General features: G+C 50.9%; 1 protein-coding gene across 1 annotated transcript in view; it reads left to right on the forward strand.

Annotated features, from left to right (window-relative positions):
- Nucleotides 1-18,106, forward strand: part of LOC138520547 (E3 ubiquitin-protein ligase TRIM39-like) — a 127,801-nt gene that overhangs the window by 42,130 nt on the left and 67,565 nt on the right. Inside the window, exons 6-7 of the mRNA XM_069632890.1 lie at nt 2,949-2,969; nt 3,072-3,098. Of these exons, the coding sequence (XP_069488991.1) occupies nt 2,949-2,969; nt 3,072-3,098 (48 nt within the window). The remainder of the gene's footprint in view (nt 1-2,948; nt 2,970-3,071; nt 3,099-18,106) is intronic.

Consider the following 18,106-nt stretch of genomic DNA (forward strand, 5'->3'; position numbering starts at 1 on the left):
AATTAACCGGTCATCCATGACTGGATGAAAAAACTAAATGCATGTACATTTCACTGATAATGCACTCGTTGAGTTGTACATAAAACTCATCAAATCTAGCAAAATATATAGTGGTGTGAAAACAGATTAATTGGAAAATTACTGTAAATATTTAATTTAGTAAGTCAAAATAACTCCTAAAAAAGGATAAACGGAAGGACTGACACAAATCATTAACGAAGGGGAGGGGGAGAAGTTAGAAGGGGACAATAAAAGGCTAACCAGTCTTTTACCATTTTACTTTAGAGAAGGGAGGAATACAACTTTAAAATAAATTATAATGCAGAAAAAATAAACCAAACGGTTGTTGATATTAAAAGGAGACGTGCCAAAAGACTTCTTTCATTAAGAAAAATGTGTTGCAAAAATGAAAAGAGATTTTATTTCGGTCAGAAGTATTGTGGTGAAAAGACCGATCCAGTAGGATATGTGCGGCTTGGACCCTCCCCTTCCTGCAGTGGAAACTGAACGGTTCTGCAGGAACGGCTGCAAGGGCTGTTGTCGTCCTACACCATGTGTTGGAGGTCGTAATGACGCATGTACATATGTTGATAGTGTACGGTTAGTGGTTTTGCTTCCCTGTGATTATCATTGATAAGAGTTGGCTCAAGGCCTAATAAATAGGAGTGCATGTGTATACATTCTGCCTCACTTGAGTTATTAGAGTGCTCTGTGTGTGCTTAATTGAACCCATCACCACCCACAGTCTCCCAAGTCTAGGCCTTACTGCCCAGTCACACTACCTTGATAGAGTTTGGCTAGACATTAGTGTCGTCCTGGTCACCAGAGTAGGGGGGCCTCTCAGAATCTATCCATAGGGCTGATTCTGAAGATCCATCTTTACCACCTCAGTAGACCATGTTTCCTGATTAGAGAACCCCAAAAGGCCAATAAAGACATTATTTATATCCCGAGAGCGGTGCGTCAGGGACCCCTTGGCCTCTGAATAGTAGGTCATACTGTACTTGTGACACAACAGTCTGGCCAACAATGTCTCAGGCATATCGGCTTCCCAGACTTCTGGACTTGGACCGGCTCAGACAATAATTTAGCTTCCCGGTCGGCTAGAGCCTGAAACTTAGCATTGACGCCTTTAGGGCTTGTGGTGTTGGGGTACTAGGGTACGTTTGTTCTAATGCACAAAGTTACTCTCCCAATGCAGTCAATTGCAATCCTTCGGATTTGAGTGATGCACAGGTAGGGGGTAATGCAATACCTCAGGGTCACTTTGAAATCCCCCCGAAGTATTGCTTGCAAGGACACTGAGCCAGTATTGCGTTCAAAATAGGAGGTCTTTTATCGGTTTAGGACGAAATGACCGAAAATAAATGGTCGCATTGACCATAAGTTCTAAAAATGCTACCACCAAAGGTTCGAACACCAAAAGTTCTAATCTTTGGTGGTAGCATTGTAAAAAAAAAACGGGGGCTGAGGGGGTGTCCCCCGCATCGCCCCACTCACTATACTTCATGGTATAGTGAGCAGGGGTTGCGGGGGACACCCCTGCAGCCTTCCGTTACAAAAAAAGAAAGAAAAGGACCCTGCAATGCCGGTTCCCGATCCCGGAAGTGAAAGGGAACTGGCGCTGCAGGAACCCAGCGTGAAGATGCAGGTAAGTGGGGTTTGTTTATGTTGGGGGTGTGGGTGGGGGTGTGCTGAGGGTGTGGGTGGGGGGGTTTTATGGGTGTGTTGTGTGTGCGTGAGAATGTCTGTGTGTTCGCATGAGAAAGGTGCAAACTTTTGGTAGTTCGCACCTTTCTCATGCAAACGATTTGCCCGCGGTACTTTCAGTCCTTTTATCAGATATAGTGGCATGATCTGCCTGATCCAATAAAGAGGCTCCATTATCTGTGATCTTAATGCCCTTTTCCCTGGTCCTTTACTGTGTGCTGAGAATGTTAAGCTCTGAAAGAGTGAGATCTGTGGGTGTGTGACCTGCCCTATGGGGTGCCGGGGGGAACAAGCCAAAACATGACAATGGACACCCAAGGTGGGGGGGTGCAGTGGTGGGAGCTGGAGGGGAGGCATTAGGGGAAGTGCAGGGAGTGGGGGTGCACTGCTGGGAGCTGGAGGGGAGGCATTAGAGGAAGGGCAGGGAGTGGGGGTGCAGTGGTGGGAGCTAGATGGGGGGGCATTAGGGGAAGAGCAGGGAGCGGGGGTGGGATGGTAGGAGCTGGAGGGGAGGCATTCGGGGAAGGGCAGGGAGTGGGGGTGCAGTGGTGGGAGCTGGAGGGGATGCATTGGTGGAAGGGCAGGGAGTGGGGGTTCAGTGGTGGGAGATGGACGGGAGGCATTAGGGGAAGGGCAGTGAGTGGGGGTTGCAGTGGTTGGAGCTGGAGGGGAGGCATTGGGGGAAGGACAGGGAGTGGGGTGCAGTGGTGGGAGCTGGAGAGGAGGCATTAGGGTAAGAGCAGGGAGTGGGGGTGCAGTGGTGGGAGCTGGAGGGGAGGCATTAGAGGAAGGGCAGGGAGTGGGTGTGCAGTGGTGGGAGCTGTAGGGGAGGCATTAGGGGAAGGGCAGGGAGTGGGGGTGCAGTGGTGTGAGCTGGAGGGAAGGCATTAGAGGAAGGGCAGGGAGTGGGGTGCAGTGGTGGGAGGTGGAGGGGAGGCATTAGGGGAAGGGCAGGGAGTGGGGGTGCACAGGTGGGAGCTGGAGGGGAGGCATTAGGGGAAGGGCAGGGAGTGGGGTGCAGTGGTGGGAGGTGGAGGGGCGGCATTAGGGGAAGGGCAGGGAGTGGGGGTGCAGTGGTGGGAGGTGGAGGGGCGGCATTCGGGGAAGGGCAGGGAGTGGGGGGTGCAGTGGTGGGAGGTGGAGGGGAGGCATTAGGGGAAGGGCAGGGAGTACTGGGTTATGTTTTACAGTAGAAACGTTTGGGATCTAATGCATCACTTGTTTTTCTTTTATTACAGAAACATTTCCTGCAGAAATGGGTAAGTTCCATTAATGATAATAAATATATTATATTTAACATACTTCAATGTCTCGCTGCTTTGTCTGATTTCACAAACCCTTAATTTTCTTCTTACTTTCAGATTGGAGATACGTGAAATCCTGTGAACGTGAGTACTTGTGATTTACAAATCCTAAACTCTAACCCTCCATGAGTCCTCCTGGATCTCAGGAGTCACTGTCAGGTGAGGCAGCTTGAGTCCCCTGCAGCGACACTCGGTCATAGGAAAACAACATGAGTCACAGAGAGTCACCAGTAGGTGAGGCAGCTTGAGTCCCCTGCAGTGACACTCGGTCATAGGAAAGGAACATGAGTCACAGAGTCACCAGTAGGTGAGGCGGCATGAGGCCCCTGCAGTGACACTCGGTCATAGGAAAGGAACATGAGTCACAGAGTCACCTTCCTGTTTGAGGTGCCTGAGCACCACCAAACTGCCGCGGTTGAACCACCGGAGCTGGTTTCAATCTCGGCTCCTGGGCTAGCGGGCTCAATCCAACCAAAGCACATGGTCCAGGATAATGCATTTTCCTACACTCCAGGCCTCTTGTTGCCCGCACACGTGAGCAGAATATCAGCCCACCCATTAGCCAAAACCTGCATTAGTGTCACGTAAAGTAGGGCTGCGAGGGCTCCCCATATACAGGAACTGCCCTGTTCAGCCTCAGGTTCCCCTATACCTGCATCCCCTATCCCACAATATATAAAGCCTCTTTTATTATAAGGATTTTTTTGCAGATGTTTATTCTACTGTCAATAACTTATTTTTGAAGTCCCACGTCTAAGTGCTTGCATCTTACTGTCACCAATAGAGTACATGTACTCACACAATGGGCCTCATTCCAAGTCCGGCGGTAACCGTGCTGGAAAAACCGGCAGATTGCCACCGGACCTGGAATGAATTACCTGCTCCAGACTTGCCGGATTTACCGGGGCATTACAGCCCCAGCGGTCCTGTAATTCCGAAACCGCCATCCCGTTACTCCCCATTCCCATGGATTCCCATAGGACTCCATGGGAATGGGGAGTGTGGAAACACTGGCACCGTAATTAACGGTGCCAGTGTTTCCATTTCCGTCTGCAGGCGGGTGGCGTTACTCCCGCCAGACAACACCTGGCGGGAGTAACACCACCCACCTGCAGGACTCATAGTTTACCGGTCCGGAAACAACGGCCCAATATCTTCTTCCATTGATTTTATCCTAATTGATTTGAAAAAGAACAAGCATAGGCAATGCCAACAGTTTGGGTTTTGAGTCAGCAAAGTCACTTGTGGTGTGAGTACCTGAGCGTCTAACAGCAGTGCTTGGCAAATGCCTAATACTTGTACACAAGCCAAAACTGCTGGCTTTGCCAATGTTTGTTTTTGCCAGGACTTCAGTGAAGGACACAGATAGTGCTTATAAATCGAGTGGTTGAAAGGAGACCCTGTTCCGACATTTTGATTACACCAATAGAGCATTGGCAGCTGCAACATCTGTTTCTCAGCTGTGTGCCCACAATCTTTGGGAGCTGGCATAGGCTGGTGTAGGCAAGTGTGTTTTGGCAGCATTCTGGATGTGCTGCGGCTGAATGGGACAGAACTTCTACTGAGTAAGCAGTGATTAAAGGACCTAAAGACCCTGGGTTCCGTAATGGTGAGGCTCCATGAGGCTGAGAGGAATTTATAATTAAGGTCGATTTATTTTGTATAAATGTAGAATCCCTGGGCGTGAATTATTTAATTCCATGATCTGCAGCGGTTCGTTTAATGGGCTCTTTTCTAAGGCCATTTCACTGGGCGCGCGGCCGTGCTCAGCCTTCCCTCAGGGTAACCTATAGCTGCAGATTTGTCTGTGGGGACTGCGACTGTTCCCAAGTGCGAGGGTTCGTGCCCAACCTCGCACGCCCACTAGACAATTGCTGTTATTATCACACAAGGAAAAGCGGCCTGAAAGTATCGACCTCAGAAGGGTGAAAGACAGAGTCTGTCCGGCTGCCAGGATCCCGAACGTGCGACCGCAGGTTTATCAATCTTACACATTCGGTTTCGCACAGCACCTACCATGCACTCGGGGCACCAAAAAACTGCACCGTTTTAACAATTCAAGTGGGCAGCATTTCGTGCCATCGTTTTTAGTTCTTCTGTGCCATTACAGAACGGTTGCAGACTGCAGCCATATGCAAATTAAGCTTGGACCTATCCCAGAGCAGCGCATGTCACGTCCTATCGGCATGCAAACACACGTTACCCTAAGCTTGCTGTCCTCTACCACTGTCTTTGTTGTCGCGTAACACTGACCTGCTCTGAAGTTAATTGGATGGTTTGTTGGTGTGGAGCCCACCAGGCCCATTTCCAATGTGGCTACCTGTAAACCCAGACTTACAGCCCTATAGTTACCAGAAGCACCAGAAGGCAATGTGATGCAGAATGGAAAGCAAAGGCTTCCTTTAACATCCCAAAAATATTGGTCCTCGCATCTGTTCCTTGCATTGAATTGCTCTTTAAAAAGGCCCTGGCAATGCCAACAGTGTTGGCACTTTTATAGGCAATAGATAGGCATTTGCCAGGCACTGCCATCATATGCACAGACATTCACACCATTTGCCCGCTGTTGCAGTCTTATGATCTTGTAGTACCGTTATGGCAATCCCTGGCAAATGCCCATCCCATGCTTACACACACATCAAAACTGTTGGCCTTGCCAATGCTTGTCGACGAGCATGGAGGGGGAGTCGGGATCTCAAGGGTTGGGGAGGGCTCCTAAGGCTTGAAGTGAAGGTGCGGCAGTAAAGGGATTTGACAAAAAAGCAGGGTTTTGGCAAACAGCTGGTGGCTGATTTGGGCCGAATCTAAAAGCTCTGCAAATAGTTTTTACACATAGCCGGCCAGGTAGCTCGACAAGTCAAGCTCATGCTGTTGTTAGATCAACCCCACGGATCTTTCTCCTTCAGAAACGGATGCCTGTGAAAAAAAGAAGGAACTCTTTAATGTGCCCATTCCCTGGGTCAGGGCTTGACCCCACCAAACTACCACCTCACAGTCAGTGGGTGTCGGCTGCCCACTCCAGACTGAACACGTTACTTTTAGACTCTTCTGTCACCAGCAAGGCACCGCACATTACCTAGATGTGTGCTTTTGTCCCTGGGAGGCACCAGGCATTACCTATATTTTTGTTTGTGGCACAGTGGTTGTACACCATAACAACTGACATAAAATCAATAATTGCTCCCATAGCCGAGCAGAGCTGCACGAGATAGCAGACCAGTGTGATGTGTGGTCTATTAGCTCAGAAACCTCTATGTAATGTTTGTCATTGGTGTTTTAATACTGCCATGGGCACCGAGTTACGGTGAACTGTTACTTTCCCCCAGGATGCTTATTTGCACCGTCACGCCCTCTACCCCACACTCTTGATCAGTTGAACTTGCGGGGAGGACATGAGAGAGCGCGTAAAGTTCAGACCTTGCCATAAAACGTTACCTTCCAGGAAAGCCTACAAACCCAGCCCTCCCATTGCAACCGACTTATCTGTCACTTCATGCGGTGGCGGCAATAAGCTCACTGGTATGTAGACCTTCTCGCCCCTCTCCTCATCCGGGAGCATGCGCCACTGCCTCTGGCTTTTGATCTGGAAGGCCCGGGGCATGGTTGCGCTGTGCAGAGCTCTGTGCTCCTTCGCGCGCCACCACTGGGAACGTTGAGTTGGACCCGGGCCCTTAATTTAATTACAGCCCGTGATGTATGGCAGCCTGCCTTAGCCACGTGAGTGACTTACTTGGGGTGGGCACAATGATGAGGAAAAGCTCAGATTACAGTGCCAGCCAGGACCAGCGACACCCAATGCGTTCTGCACTCTCCTCACTGGTGGCATACCCAGGCCCGATTCTGGGCCCGGGTGCCATTGACTTTGGGTGGGCGCTATTGGTCTGGAACTGTTACCTGACGACCCCCCCTCCCGACATCACGTGACATCACACACACACACTACTACTCACTTACCTTAGCTTGAGTCGAGTCTCTCTCTAGGCTCCCTCGAAAACCAAACGCTGTCGCGGAGGCCGGCACCAGCCTGTTCAGTCTCAGTCAGCACGTGTCGCTGCCTGGCTGCTCCACTTCGCTCTGGACAAACGCAGGCTGTGCAGCAGTGCACTGCGCAGGGGCATGTGCAGTTTGTTCCCCGGCCCGGGCACAACCAAATGCTCAGGCGCGCGGCACTCAGCGAGCAGAAGTACTTTTAGCCTGCAGTCTGCAGAACTTGTACTTTTGCACACTGACGGCTGCAGCCTGCAGAATTATATCCACACGCTGCATGCAACTGCAGACAGTGGCAGAGACGCAGTGCACTGTGCACAACACTTACATATTCTTCGGGGATAAATGCCATTATATACCCCCACTTAAAATTGTGGGGGGGATTTGTCCCCCCCTGTGCCTCCCACGTCCTACGCCCATGCTTGCCAGCTCCTTACCTGTGAGGTGGTTAGCAAGGCTGTTGCTATGCCGTAAATCCTGACTTTGCAGGAGTGGCAGACTTGATATATTGCTGCCACTCTCGGATACATCAGAATCCATTTCTTCATGGAAAAGTGTCATTCTACTGAGACACGGCACTTTTCCATTTTAACATGCACCTCTGAATCAGGCCCAGAGACACATCACCTTTCCATTTTAACATGCACCTCTGAATCAGGCCCACTTCTGCAATGTAACTAGCAGGAAAGCGATGCTGCGGTTGATTAAGGCCTCTGCACTGCAAGTGGCTTGTGAATCTAATTCGAGATCAGTGATCAAGCAAACAGCCTTATTAATATTACCTGGATTCCAACTCACCCTTGGTTTATAGTCATGTTGCTGATGGGGTCACTATCATGAGCTGGCTCAGTGTCATTTATATAGGAGAGGAGGGGAAAGTGGTCACTTTCTGTTCTTGTTAAGACCTTCATATTTGGGTACATGTTGATGTTTACAAAGACATACTCGATAATTGATGCACTATTGTCAGTCACTCTGGTATATCACTCTGGCGATACACCTGGGCAAAGACCGTTTAGCATGATAAAGCCTCGGGAGTAAATCATAAATGTTGATGATTAATAGAGAAGTTGTATGGCCACACTTCGGGGCCCAATTAATAATAGCAGCAAGCACTGAGTCGCCTGAAGTGCTGATCTTGGTGATTTGGTAAGTATTATCAACACTAATGATCAATCATCCTTTTGGTCGCCCTTGAGTCCCCTTGTAGCCATAGTTTGAATGGAATGGCGGCTGCCGATTTCCAAGTTATCCTGGAGCCAGGTTTCCTGTAATGCCAACACACAAAAATTGGGGAGGTTATCTAATAAACCTTCAGGTTCAGTGAAGTGGGAGAAGCCTCAGGTGTTCCAGAACAAAATGGTAAAAGTGCGGCTAGGATCTATATGGATTTTGTGGTTGTAGAATTGAAGGTAACCACTGCCAGCTGGCAACAGCCGACCCTCTTTCTCTTCCAAGGGAGAGTGAACACCAACATGTCTTAACTCAAAAACATCAATGGCGACAGTAATAGCGTTGCCTTGTCAGCTGGGAGATAGTGTTGATTGATTAAGTTTGACCCCCATAGGTTGGATGTTGAGGAGTCTAGTTGAAAGCAAAGGAACAGGTCTACTAGTTTTCAGTACTCCCCTATCTAGATTCAACATGGCTGAACCCAAGAGCATCAATGGTGACGGTAATAGCATTGTGTTATAATTAAAGATGATGCGTACAACAAGCACCTGTACGTTCATGGCACCCCATCCGGCAAGCTAATGATCTCCAACTGCCACTCATCGAACACCAGCACGTCACACACGCACCACATTCCAGGATTCTATCACTTGAACCCACCAAGACCCAATACAACACCTCTCCCCCCGTAAAGGGCCAACAAACCCAATACACCACTTCTCCCCCCCGTAAAGGTCAGCAAACTTAAGACAACAATACAACACTTCTTACCCCGTAACCTCACAGCGGAGAACATCAACCAACCTCACCACGAGACACTAACTAAACTCCATACTTGACACCTAACGTGTGGCCAACACGTAAAAGAGCAAGTACGTCCGCAATCACCCGCAAGAACCCGTACCTCTAAGGCAACTATCAAATCTACCTTACTATACAGCAGTCCGACCAAAATTAACTTCAACGCGGACCCTTAATCTGGCACTCCACCTACACAGGCACACATGAACTCCACTACTAACCAACAACCAACCCACCAAACTTCCATAGACACCGCTATCCCTACCTTCCTACCAAAAGGAACAAAACACCATAAAACCCAACAAGGAACACCATAACAGGACCAAAAACCCTCAAGGTCTAAAAACAATAAAACGAACATCCACCGGTCCCGAGCTGCCCCTCGGAACTAGGCCTGCCACACCTAACATCCCAACAATAGTGACAAAACTAACTTACCGAACCCCCAGTGCACGAACCTCCTTCCGCCCCAAGCTGCCCCTCGAGGCCTCAAGCCTGCCACGCTTGAGCACAAACAAGCTCCAAACCTGAGCAACAAGCACAATAGCCCAAAAAGGTCCCACGTTCCACAAACTCCTAGCAGAAAAACACCACTAGGCCAAACTAAACACCATAAAAGAGACAGCCACATTCTCTATTACCCAGATACAACCCCCTACTTGATAAAACAACAACATCCGCTACCACCACCTACTACCTCCAGCTACCACGTGACCCCAGGTCACAGTCTCCCGTAACCCAGCTCCTAACATGACCCCAAGTCACAGCCTCTAACATAACCCCAAGGCACAGCCTCTAACGTGACCCCAGGTCACAGCCTCTAACGCTATGGCACCAAACCATTGCCAAAAAGTGCACGTTAACCCCTGCACAACGAGTTACCAACATTGTACCAACATTGCAACCCAGAACATCGACAACACCACACCCACAAGACAAAAATAACATGGGTTCACCTCCCCAAATCCAAGGGTCACGCAAAACAGGACCCGGCCGGTATCCTGCCACGCCCCAAGGAACACAGCCTAACCACAACTCAACACCATGAGCCCTAAACACATACTATGCCACACGCACACTCATGTGAATAATTAACAACTCAACATTGAACCGCCCGGCTTTCAATGCACCCACTGTTATTTGTATGCACGACCTCACAACACGCATACAACCGCGCATACAAACACACATGCAACCACCATACAACTGTGCATACAAACACGCATGCAACCACCAAGACACACACTGTGACCACAAATGGTTGCAATAAAATGTCCCAATTCTTGAAACAGGGAAAACACTGCAAAATCGCGCAGAAATTACTCCCGCCTCCCCCCGCCTCGCCCCCAAACCCTGAAGAGAGTGGCGAGAGTCACACCATCTTGAGGAACAACAACCCACCCTCAAGTCCGTCCCACCTGCAAGGGAAAATAATGTAACACAACACATCATAAAACTTTAAAACATACATGGATACTCCTTCCCGGAACATTCCAAACACAGTAATTACATAATAAGAAGGGCCAAAACATGAACACTCGTACTACACACACACACACACCGCACAGGCCCGACGCTAACAATACATTACTAAGAGGCCAATTAGGTTGCCTCCCATAGGTTGGATGTAGAGGGTCTAGTAGAAAGCAAAGGAACAGGTCTACTGGATTTCAGTACCCCCCTCTCTAGATTCAGGCCACACTTTCTAGATGGAGCTTTAACAATAGAACAGTCATGACCTAATTGCCCCAAAATCTGCATCACGTGACGTGACAAAATCTAGTCCAGCGGGATTGTGAAAATAAACTATCGCGCTAGCATAGTACGAGTCTTCTAGGAGGTCAACAATCGCGATGTCCTCCGTTTGTAGACACCGCGGAGGAATGATGTCATGAACTAAATGGAAGAGGGTTGTTCGAATTAGATAATAGTTCCGACCGACATAAACAAGGCTCTGTACTTTGAGGGCCAAGCAGTCAGCATCTGAATTAGAATGAGGTTGGTAGAGGCCCCTCTTCCCATTTACTGATTTAGCGCCTCCATTTTCCTCATGGACGGATAGTAGGTGGAGTCGTTAGGGTACGTGTCCAAAGCAATGGCGTTAGATGTTATCCCATGATTGTCCTCTGGAAAAGGGTTTCCCAAATCTTCCAGAATGTGGGAATCTTCGGGTAATGGTTGGCACTTAATAGTTTCTGTAGTCTGTATAAATGGGCCAGTGCTTTTACGGTGAACAGGAGTTCCTGCCGATGTTGTCTTTATTTCTTGAGGCACCTCTAGTGGAAAGAGTATTGGACTCAGCAGCTGGAAGCCTTTTGATGTAGTTTTGTTTTTTAGTAGCATGTTAAGCGGAGACTTTGGTCTTATTTCCTTCTAATGGTAGAGTGCCATATGAACCCTTAGCATTGATCACAAGGGTAGTAACTCTGGAGCTTGAATTAATCAAGCCAGGCGTGTTGCTCAGGCTGGATTGCCACTAAAATCAGCCTGTTTAGTATGAGCCTTTTTCTTGTGCGCCTTCTATTTGCTCTCTTTACTATTCTTTATTTATTTGTTAGCAGGTACATTAGTGATTGAGCCCTCCTTTGACTCATTGTTGTCGATGATCACACAGTTATCCAAGCTTAAGGACCAAGCGCAGTCGCCTCCCACATTGAACGATTGCAGGAGTCATTGACCATGAGCTTCTGTGGAATCCTCCTGCATTTACCAGGTGTAAATAGCAGGCAGAGTCCATAGGGCATCCATTGGTTTAATGCCAGCATGGAATTGTGTGCTGGTATTAAACCGTGTGCTGTTTTGGGCTGGAGAAAGGATATATGATGGACAGTGTTCTTCTGTTCAGTGCCCCAGTCTCCTCAAAACAAAAAGAAAATCCCACACATTGGTAAAAAGACAGGATTTCATGTGTAATGCCTGTCTTAACACTTATTCCCCATGCAGGGTTTTGCAAAATGACCAGCTGTCTTTCTTCCCTACTCTCTCTCTCGCTTTCATTCTCTTTGTCATCCCTTTTTAATGCCTCTTTCCAACTTTTCCCTCGCTGCTTTTTCTTGATGTCCATATTCTCCCATCACTCGCTCTCATTTATCTGTCTCTCATCTCTGCTTGTTTCACCCAGTCTCTCATCTCTGCTTGTCTCTCCCGGTCTCTCTGTCTCTCATCTCTACTTGTTTCTTCCGGTAGCTGATTTCTGCTCATTTTTCCCAGTCTCTCATCTCTACTTGTTTCTCCCAGTTGCTCATCTCTGCTTGTTTCTCCCAGTCTCTCTGTCTCTCATCTCTGCTTGTTTCTCCCGGTTTGTCTGTCTCTCATCTCTGCTTGTTTCTCCTTGTCTCTCATCTCTACTTGTTTCTCCCAGTTGCTCATCTCTGCTTGTTTCTCCCAGTCTCTCTGTCTCTCATCTCTGCTTGTTTCACCCATTCTCTCTGTCTCTCTTCTCTGCTTGTTTCTCCTGGTCGCTCTGTCTTTTATCTCTGCTTGTTTCTCCCGGTCTCTTTGTCTCTCATCTCTGCTTGTTTCTCCCATTCTCTATTTCTCTTTTATCTGCTTGTGTCTCCTGGTCTCTCTGTCTCTCATCTCTACTTGTTTATCCCTGTCTCTCATCTTTACTTGTGTCTCCCTGTTTCTCATCACTTCTTGCTTTGCCCGGTCTCTCTTCACTGCTTGCTTCTCCCAATCTCTCTGTCTCTCATCTCTACTTGTTTCTCCCTGTCTCTCATCTCTGCTCGTTTCTCCTGGTCTCTCTGTCTCTCGTCTCTGCTTGTTTCTCCCGGTCTCTCTGTCTCTCATCTCTGCTTGTTTCTCCCGGTCTCTCTGTCTCTCATCTCTGCTTGTGTCTCCCGGTCTCTCTGTCTCTCATCTCCACTTGTTTCTCCCTGTCTCTCATCTCTGCTTGTTTCTCCTGGTCTCTCTCTCTCATCTCTGCATGTTTCTCCCTCTCTCTCATCTCTGCTTGTTTCTCCCGGTCTCTCTGTGTCATCTCTGCTTGTTTCTCCTGGTCTCTCTGTCTCTTATCTCTGCTTGTTTCTCCCGGTCTCTCTGTCTCTCATCTCTACTTGTTTTTCCCTGTCTCTCAGCTCTGCTTGTTTCTCCGGGTCTCTCTGTCTCTCATCTCTGCTTGTTTCTCCGGGTCTCTCTGTCTCTCATCTCTGCTTGTTTCTCCCAGTCTCTCTGTCTCTCATTGCTGCTTGTAGCTTCCTGTCTCTCCTGTGCCTCTTCCTCTTGTTCCCCCTATTACTTTGTTTATCCTACCCGCCTCTATTTCCATTTTTTCTGCTTCTTTCTCCCTGTGTCTGTCTCTCCTCTGCCTCTTCCCTGCCTCTCTCCTCTCTGGCTCCCCATCTCTCTTCTCTGCATTTTGCTCTTGGTCCCCCTTTTACTACCTCTCTCATAGATGCCTTTCTCTCCACTCTGCCTCGGTGTCTCCTCTCTGCCTCGTGCTCATGTGCCTTTCATCTCCCTCTCTTTCCTATCTGCCTCTCTCTCTCCACTCTGCCTGCTTCTTCCTCTCTGTCCTCATTGCCTGCTTCTTTCTCTCTCTCTTCCACTCACTCTTTCTCTTCACATTTCCCTCACTCTCCCTGCTTATCTGTTTCTTTGTACTCTGTCTCCTGCTGTTTCTCTCATTCTTACCTCAGTGTATTTTGTTCTGTTTCTTCCTCTCCCCGTTCTTGTTTGTTTTTTGTTTTGTTTGTTTTATTTGCTTATATAGCACGCTGAACCCGAAGGTATCTGGGAGCTTTACTTGGGGTACATAGTTACAATTGTTATACAAGAAACAGTAAGAGATACAGTGCTGGTCTTTCTCCAGCATGGGGTCTGGCATGGATTCACATGCTCATGAATATTCCCCGTCGTCAGGCTGGGAATTCTCAGTAAAGAAAAAATCAGTTTCAGTTTCGTTTCTGAACTGTCTTTCTACTATTAACCAATCACTGGTCTCTGGGTCATACTGCCCCCAGCCAATGACTGCCCTTTACCTAAGCCCCTCCTCTGGCAGCCATCTTCAGATTTTTACTGCACGTTCATGTGTTGGGAGTCCTCGTGCTGTAACTCTCAAGCTTTTACTGCGTATTGTGTTTTTTCAAAGAGTTTACTCTTATTTTTTCGGTCAATTCGAGCCTCAAGCTCCACCGATTCTTCTTCCGATCAACAGGGACCCGTTTCGGAAATTTCTACGCCCCTCAAGGGTGGATTTTCGTCGAATTACACTTCTTGGAGGATTCCAGAAGACCTTTGAGGCCTACCCCGATTCGGACATGGCCCAGGACAAAGGAGATTCGACGCCTACTGGATCCAAACTGTTTAGGAACTGCCCAGGATGTGGACTGCAGAACGTCTTTAAGGAGGACGAGCACTCACGGTGCCTCTACTGCCTACAAGCCGACAAGTCGCACGCGGAGGAGGACTGTGCGTTCTGCAAGAACATGTCCGTCCGGACCATGAAGGACCATCGTAAACGACTTGCTGACTGGCTGGAGGCGAAGTGCCCAGCAGCAGGTGAGAAGAAGAAGTCCGAGCGGTCCTCTAAGACCTTTGAGGGCGCTCCGGCGACGGGGGCCCAACAAAAGGCAAAGCACTGCAAGTCCGCAGGCACCGGGAGCGCCGTTGGTTCGGGCTCCTCGGCTGCCAGGCAGTGCGCGATGTCACCGACGCCATCATCCACGAGCCAACGCTCTGGCTCGGTGAAAAGGAAGTCAGAGAACCCAGGTAAGCTTCGGGAGAAGCCCCGGTCGATCCCGACAGAGAAAGCTAAGGGGGGTGAGGGGGTGACCCTCCCCGTAAGGTGAAGGCCTCAGACGCGCCCAAGGTCGTGAAGGCCATGATTCACCCAGCGAAGGCCTCGATTGAAGGAGTCGTGGCGGCCCTGGCGAAGCCTGCGGAGGCTACCCCAGTGGAGACGATTTCCGGGCCTAGAGTTTCCCTGCCACCCCGGAGGGAAACATCTTTCCAGCCTATCGAGAAGACCCCCGTGAAACACTGGGACGAGAAAGGGGGGGGGCACAGTAGCCCTAACGGACACAGATACTACCTCCGAGGATGAGCTGGCTGGTGTCAAAGCTATCCTGGACAAGAAGTTCGAGGAGGTCAGGACCTACGGGAAGGATCCTGACAAGGTGGACGTAGAGAGCAACGGTGGAGCCGACGACGAGCCGCGGGCCGTGGAGGAAACGGAGGACCCCGCGCCCCAGCCATCGCTCCAGTCGCAACCGATGGCTACGCCACAGGACAATTCAGGAGCTATCTTGATGGTTTTGCAGACCCTGCGTACGGAGATAAGGACAAGGTTGCCCTTACCCCCACCGAACGATCCAGCGGCGCCTGGACCGTCGGGGAGCCCACTGAGCAAGCAGAGGCGAGTCCATCCTCCTCCTCCCTTCCAGCCTTGACCCCCATCCCCTCCTCCGAGAGACGAGACGGGACAGAGACGGCGACGACGGGGACTGACGGCGGTGGCGATGACGGAATGGATCTCCCGTCGCCTCCCGCCCGGGCTCCCCCCCCCCCGACGAAATTGTCTCCTTTCACGCCATGATCGCCAGGGCCTCAGAGGTTTTCCAGCTGTGCCCGAGGAACAAAAGAAAGAGGGATTTCTTTACCAATGACGGGAAGCCAAGAGGAAAACCGTACTCTCGGTCCAGCTGTTGTACGACATATGGGACGAGGGTCTGTCCCTTCTGAAGAACCCTTCCACGGCGCCTGCGAAGAGAGACCGGTACGAGAAGAAGTACCGGGTCCCGGATTCCGCTCCTATGTGCCTCAGGGCGCAACCGACCCCAGATTCCGTAGTCTCCGCGGCTACCAAGAAGAAAGCGGCAGGGGCGACGGCATCATCCTCCACTTCACCGCCGGACAGCGAGGGAAAGAAGCTAGACGCCATGGGATGTCGAGTCATCTCGTCGGCATCGACTACCATTAAGGCGGCCAACGCCCTCACGATCGTGGCCCGCTATGATAGGGAGCTTTGGTTCAAGATCGCCCCTATCCTGGACTTCCTCCCGGATGACAAGAGGGCGGAGGCCCCGGAAATCCTGCAAGAAGGCCAGGTGGTGTTGGATCACGCCATCACTGTAGCTATGGACATTGCCGATACCGGTTTTTGTCAGATGGGCAACAGCGTTTGCCTGCGCCGGCGCGGTTGGCTCAGGGCCACCGACTTCCGTCAGGATGTGCAGACCAGGGTACTGGACATGCCCTTCGACGGAAACAACCTGTTTGTGAAAGCGGTGGACGAGTCGCTACAGGCCATCAAAGCGGACACCGAGACGGCCCGTGCCCTAGGCATTCTTCATCAACGACGGCCGTCCTTTCGGACCTCCGGAGGCAAATCTCAAGGTGCCTCCAAAAGATTTGTTGGCAGTTCATCGTCGTACCGCCAAGCTGCCCGTTCCTTGTCGCAGGAAGCTTACAGAGGCCGCAGCAAGGCCGGTGGTTACCATTGTCGTCGCCAAGGAGCCCAGGGTGGCAGCCTCAGCCCCAGCCCAGGGTGGCAGCCTCAGCCCCACCAAAGTTCCTAACTTTCGTGGTCCAAGGGCGGCACTACCAGTTCAAAGCCCTGCACTTCGGGTTGAAGTCGGCTCCAAGGGTCTTTACCAAGTGCCTGGCACCGGTGGTGGCGCGGCTGCGCCTGCAGGGGATTCACATATACCACTACCTGGACGATTGGCTCATCCGAGCAAAGTCAAGAGAACTCGCCGTCGACCACACAGCGAAGACCGTCCACCTGCTCACGGAACTGGGATTCTCGATCATCTTTGCGAAGTCCCACTTGGTACCGTCGCAGGACGCCCTGTTCCTGGGAGCTAGACTCGACACAGTGGCGCGGTTGGCCTCACCGTCGGAGGAAAGGATGTGGGCCATCCTAGGCGAGGTACAACGGCTGTTGACCATGGAAGTGGCCAGGGTGAGGGCCATCAAGTCCCTGCTCGGCATGATGTCATTGTGCATCTACCTCGTGCGTCTGTGCAGGTTGCGGATGCGGCCACTGCAGGAGTTCCTCGACGCCCGTTGGATGCAAGTGGCGGGAATCTTCGAAGACAAGATCCCACTCAACGAGACTTTCCGTCATGCGATCCGGTGGTGAGGCACCCGCGTGCATCTCGCGGCGGGCATGGACTTCCAGACCCCAGCGCACCAGGAAATGGTGACGACGGACGCCTCCCTAGAGGGATGGGGAGGGCACACCAGAGATCTCCACGCAAGAGGCCTTTGGCCCCCAGAGGAGAGGTCCCTGCACATCAACGTCCTGGAGCTCCGGGCCGTGTTCTGGGCCCTCAGGTCTTTCCTTCCGTCCCTCAAGGGCAAAGTGGTACGGGTCTTCACCGACAACACCACCATGATGTTCTACATACAGAAGCAGGGGGGTACCAGATCCCCAGCCCTATCCAGGGAAGTGCAGGATCTGTGGCACTGGGCCGTCGCACAGGGGATATTCCTGGTACCTTTTCATCTGGCAGGAGTGAAAAACGCTGTCGCCCACTCACTCAGCAGGGTGCTGCGCTCCTGCCACGAGTGGGAACTTCGGCAGGATCAAGTGGATCTCCTATTCCGACGGTGGGGCAGTCCCCAGATCAATCTGTTCGCGACAGCGATGAACACCAAGTGCCGGAGGTTCGCCAGCAGGTTTCCCCAGCTGGGGAGCATGGGCAATGCATTCTCCTTCCCCTGGGACGGCCTGTTCCTGTATGCGTTCCCACCATTGCCGTTGCTTCTGCGACTCATCAGTCAACTCAGACGGTCCTGGTGCAGGATGATCCTCGTCGCACTGGCGTGGCCGAGGCAGATATGGTTCCTGGACCTTCTGGACATGTCAGCGTCCCCCCCAGTCAAACTGCTGACGGACGTGGATCTTCACGCCAGGGAAGGAGGCGCCATCCTACATCACGACCCGGGATCGCTGAACCTGCAGGCTTGGCTCCTGCAGCACTAGAGTTCGGAGGCTACGACATCCCGGTGGACTGCAAGGAAGTCCTTGCAAAGGCCAGGGCTTCCTCAACTCTTAAGTGCTATGGACATAAGTGGAAGAGGTTCTCTGTTGGTGCCGTGCACAGAAGATCAACCCCCTACGGATCATGGCCCCTCAAGTGCTGCCGTACTTGCTGTCGCTGGCCAAGGCGGGGCTGGCACAT

The sequence above is a fragment of the Ambystoma mexicanum genome, chromosome 13 (genome assembly GCF_040938575.1).
Source record: "Ambystoma mexicanum isolate Mex_15411 chromosome 13, UKY_AmexF1_1, whole genome shotgun sequence".
NCBI classification, from domain to species: domain Eukaryota; kingdom Metazoa; phylum Chordata; class Amphibia; order Caudata; family Ambystomatidae; genus Ambystoma; species Ambystoma mexicanum.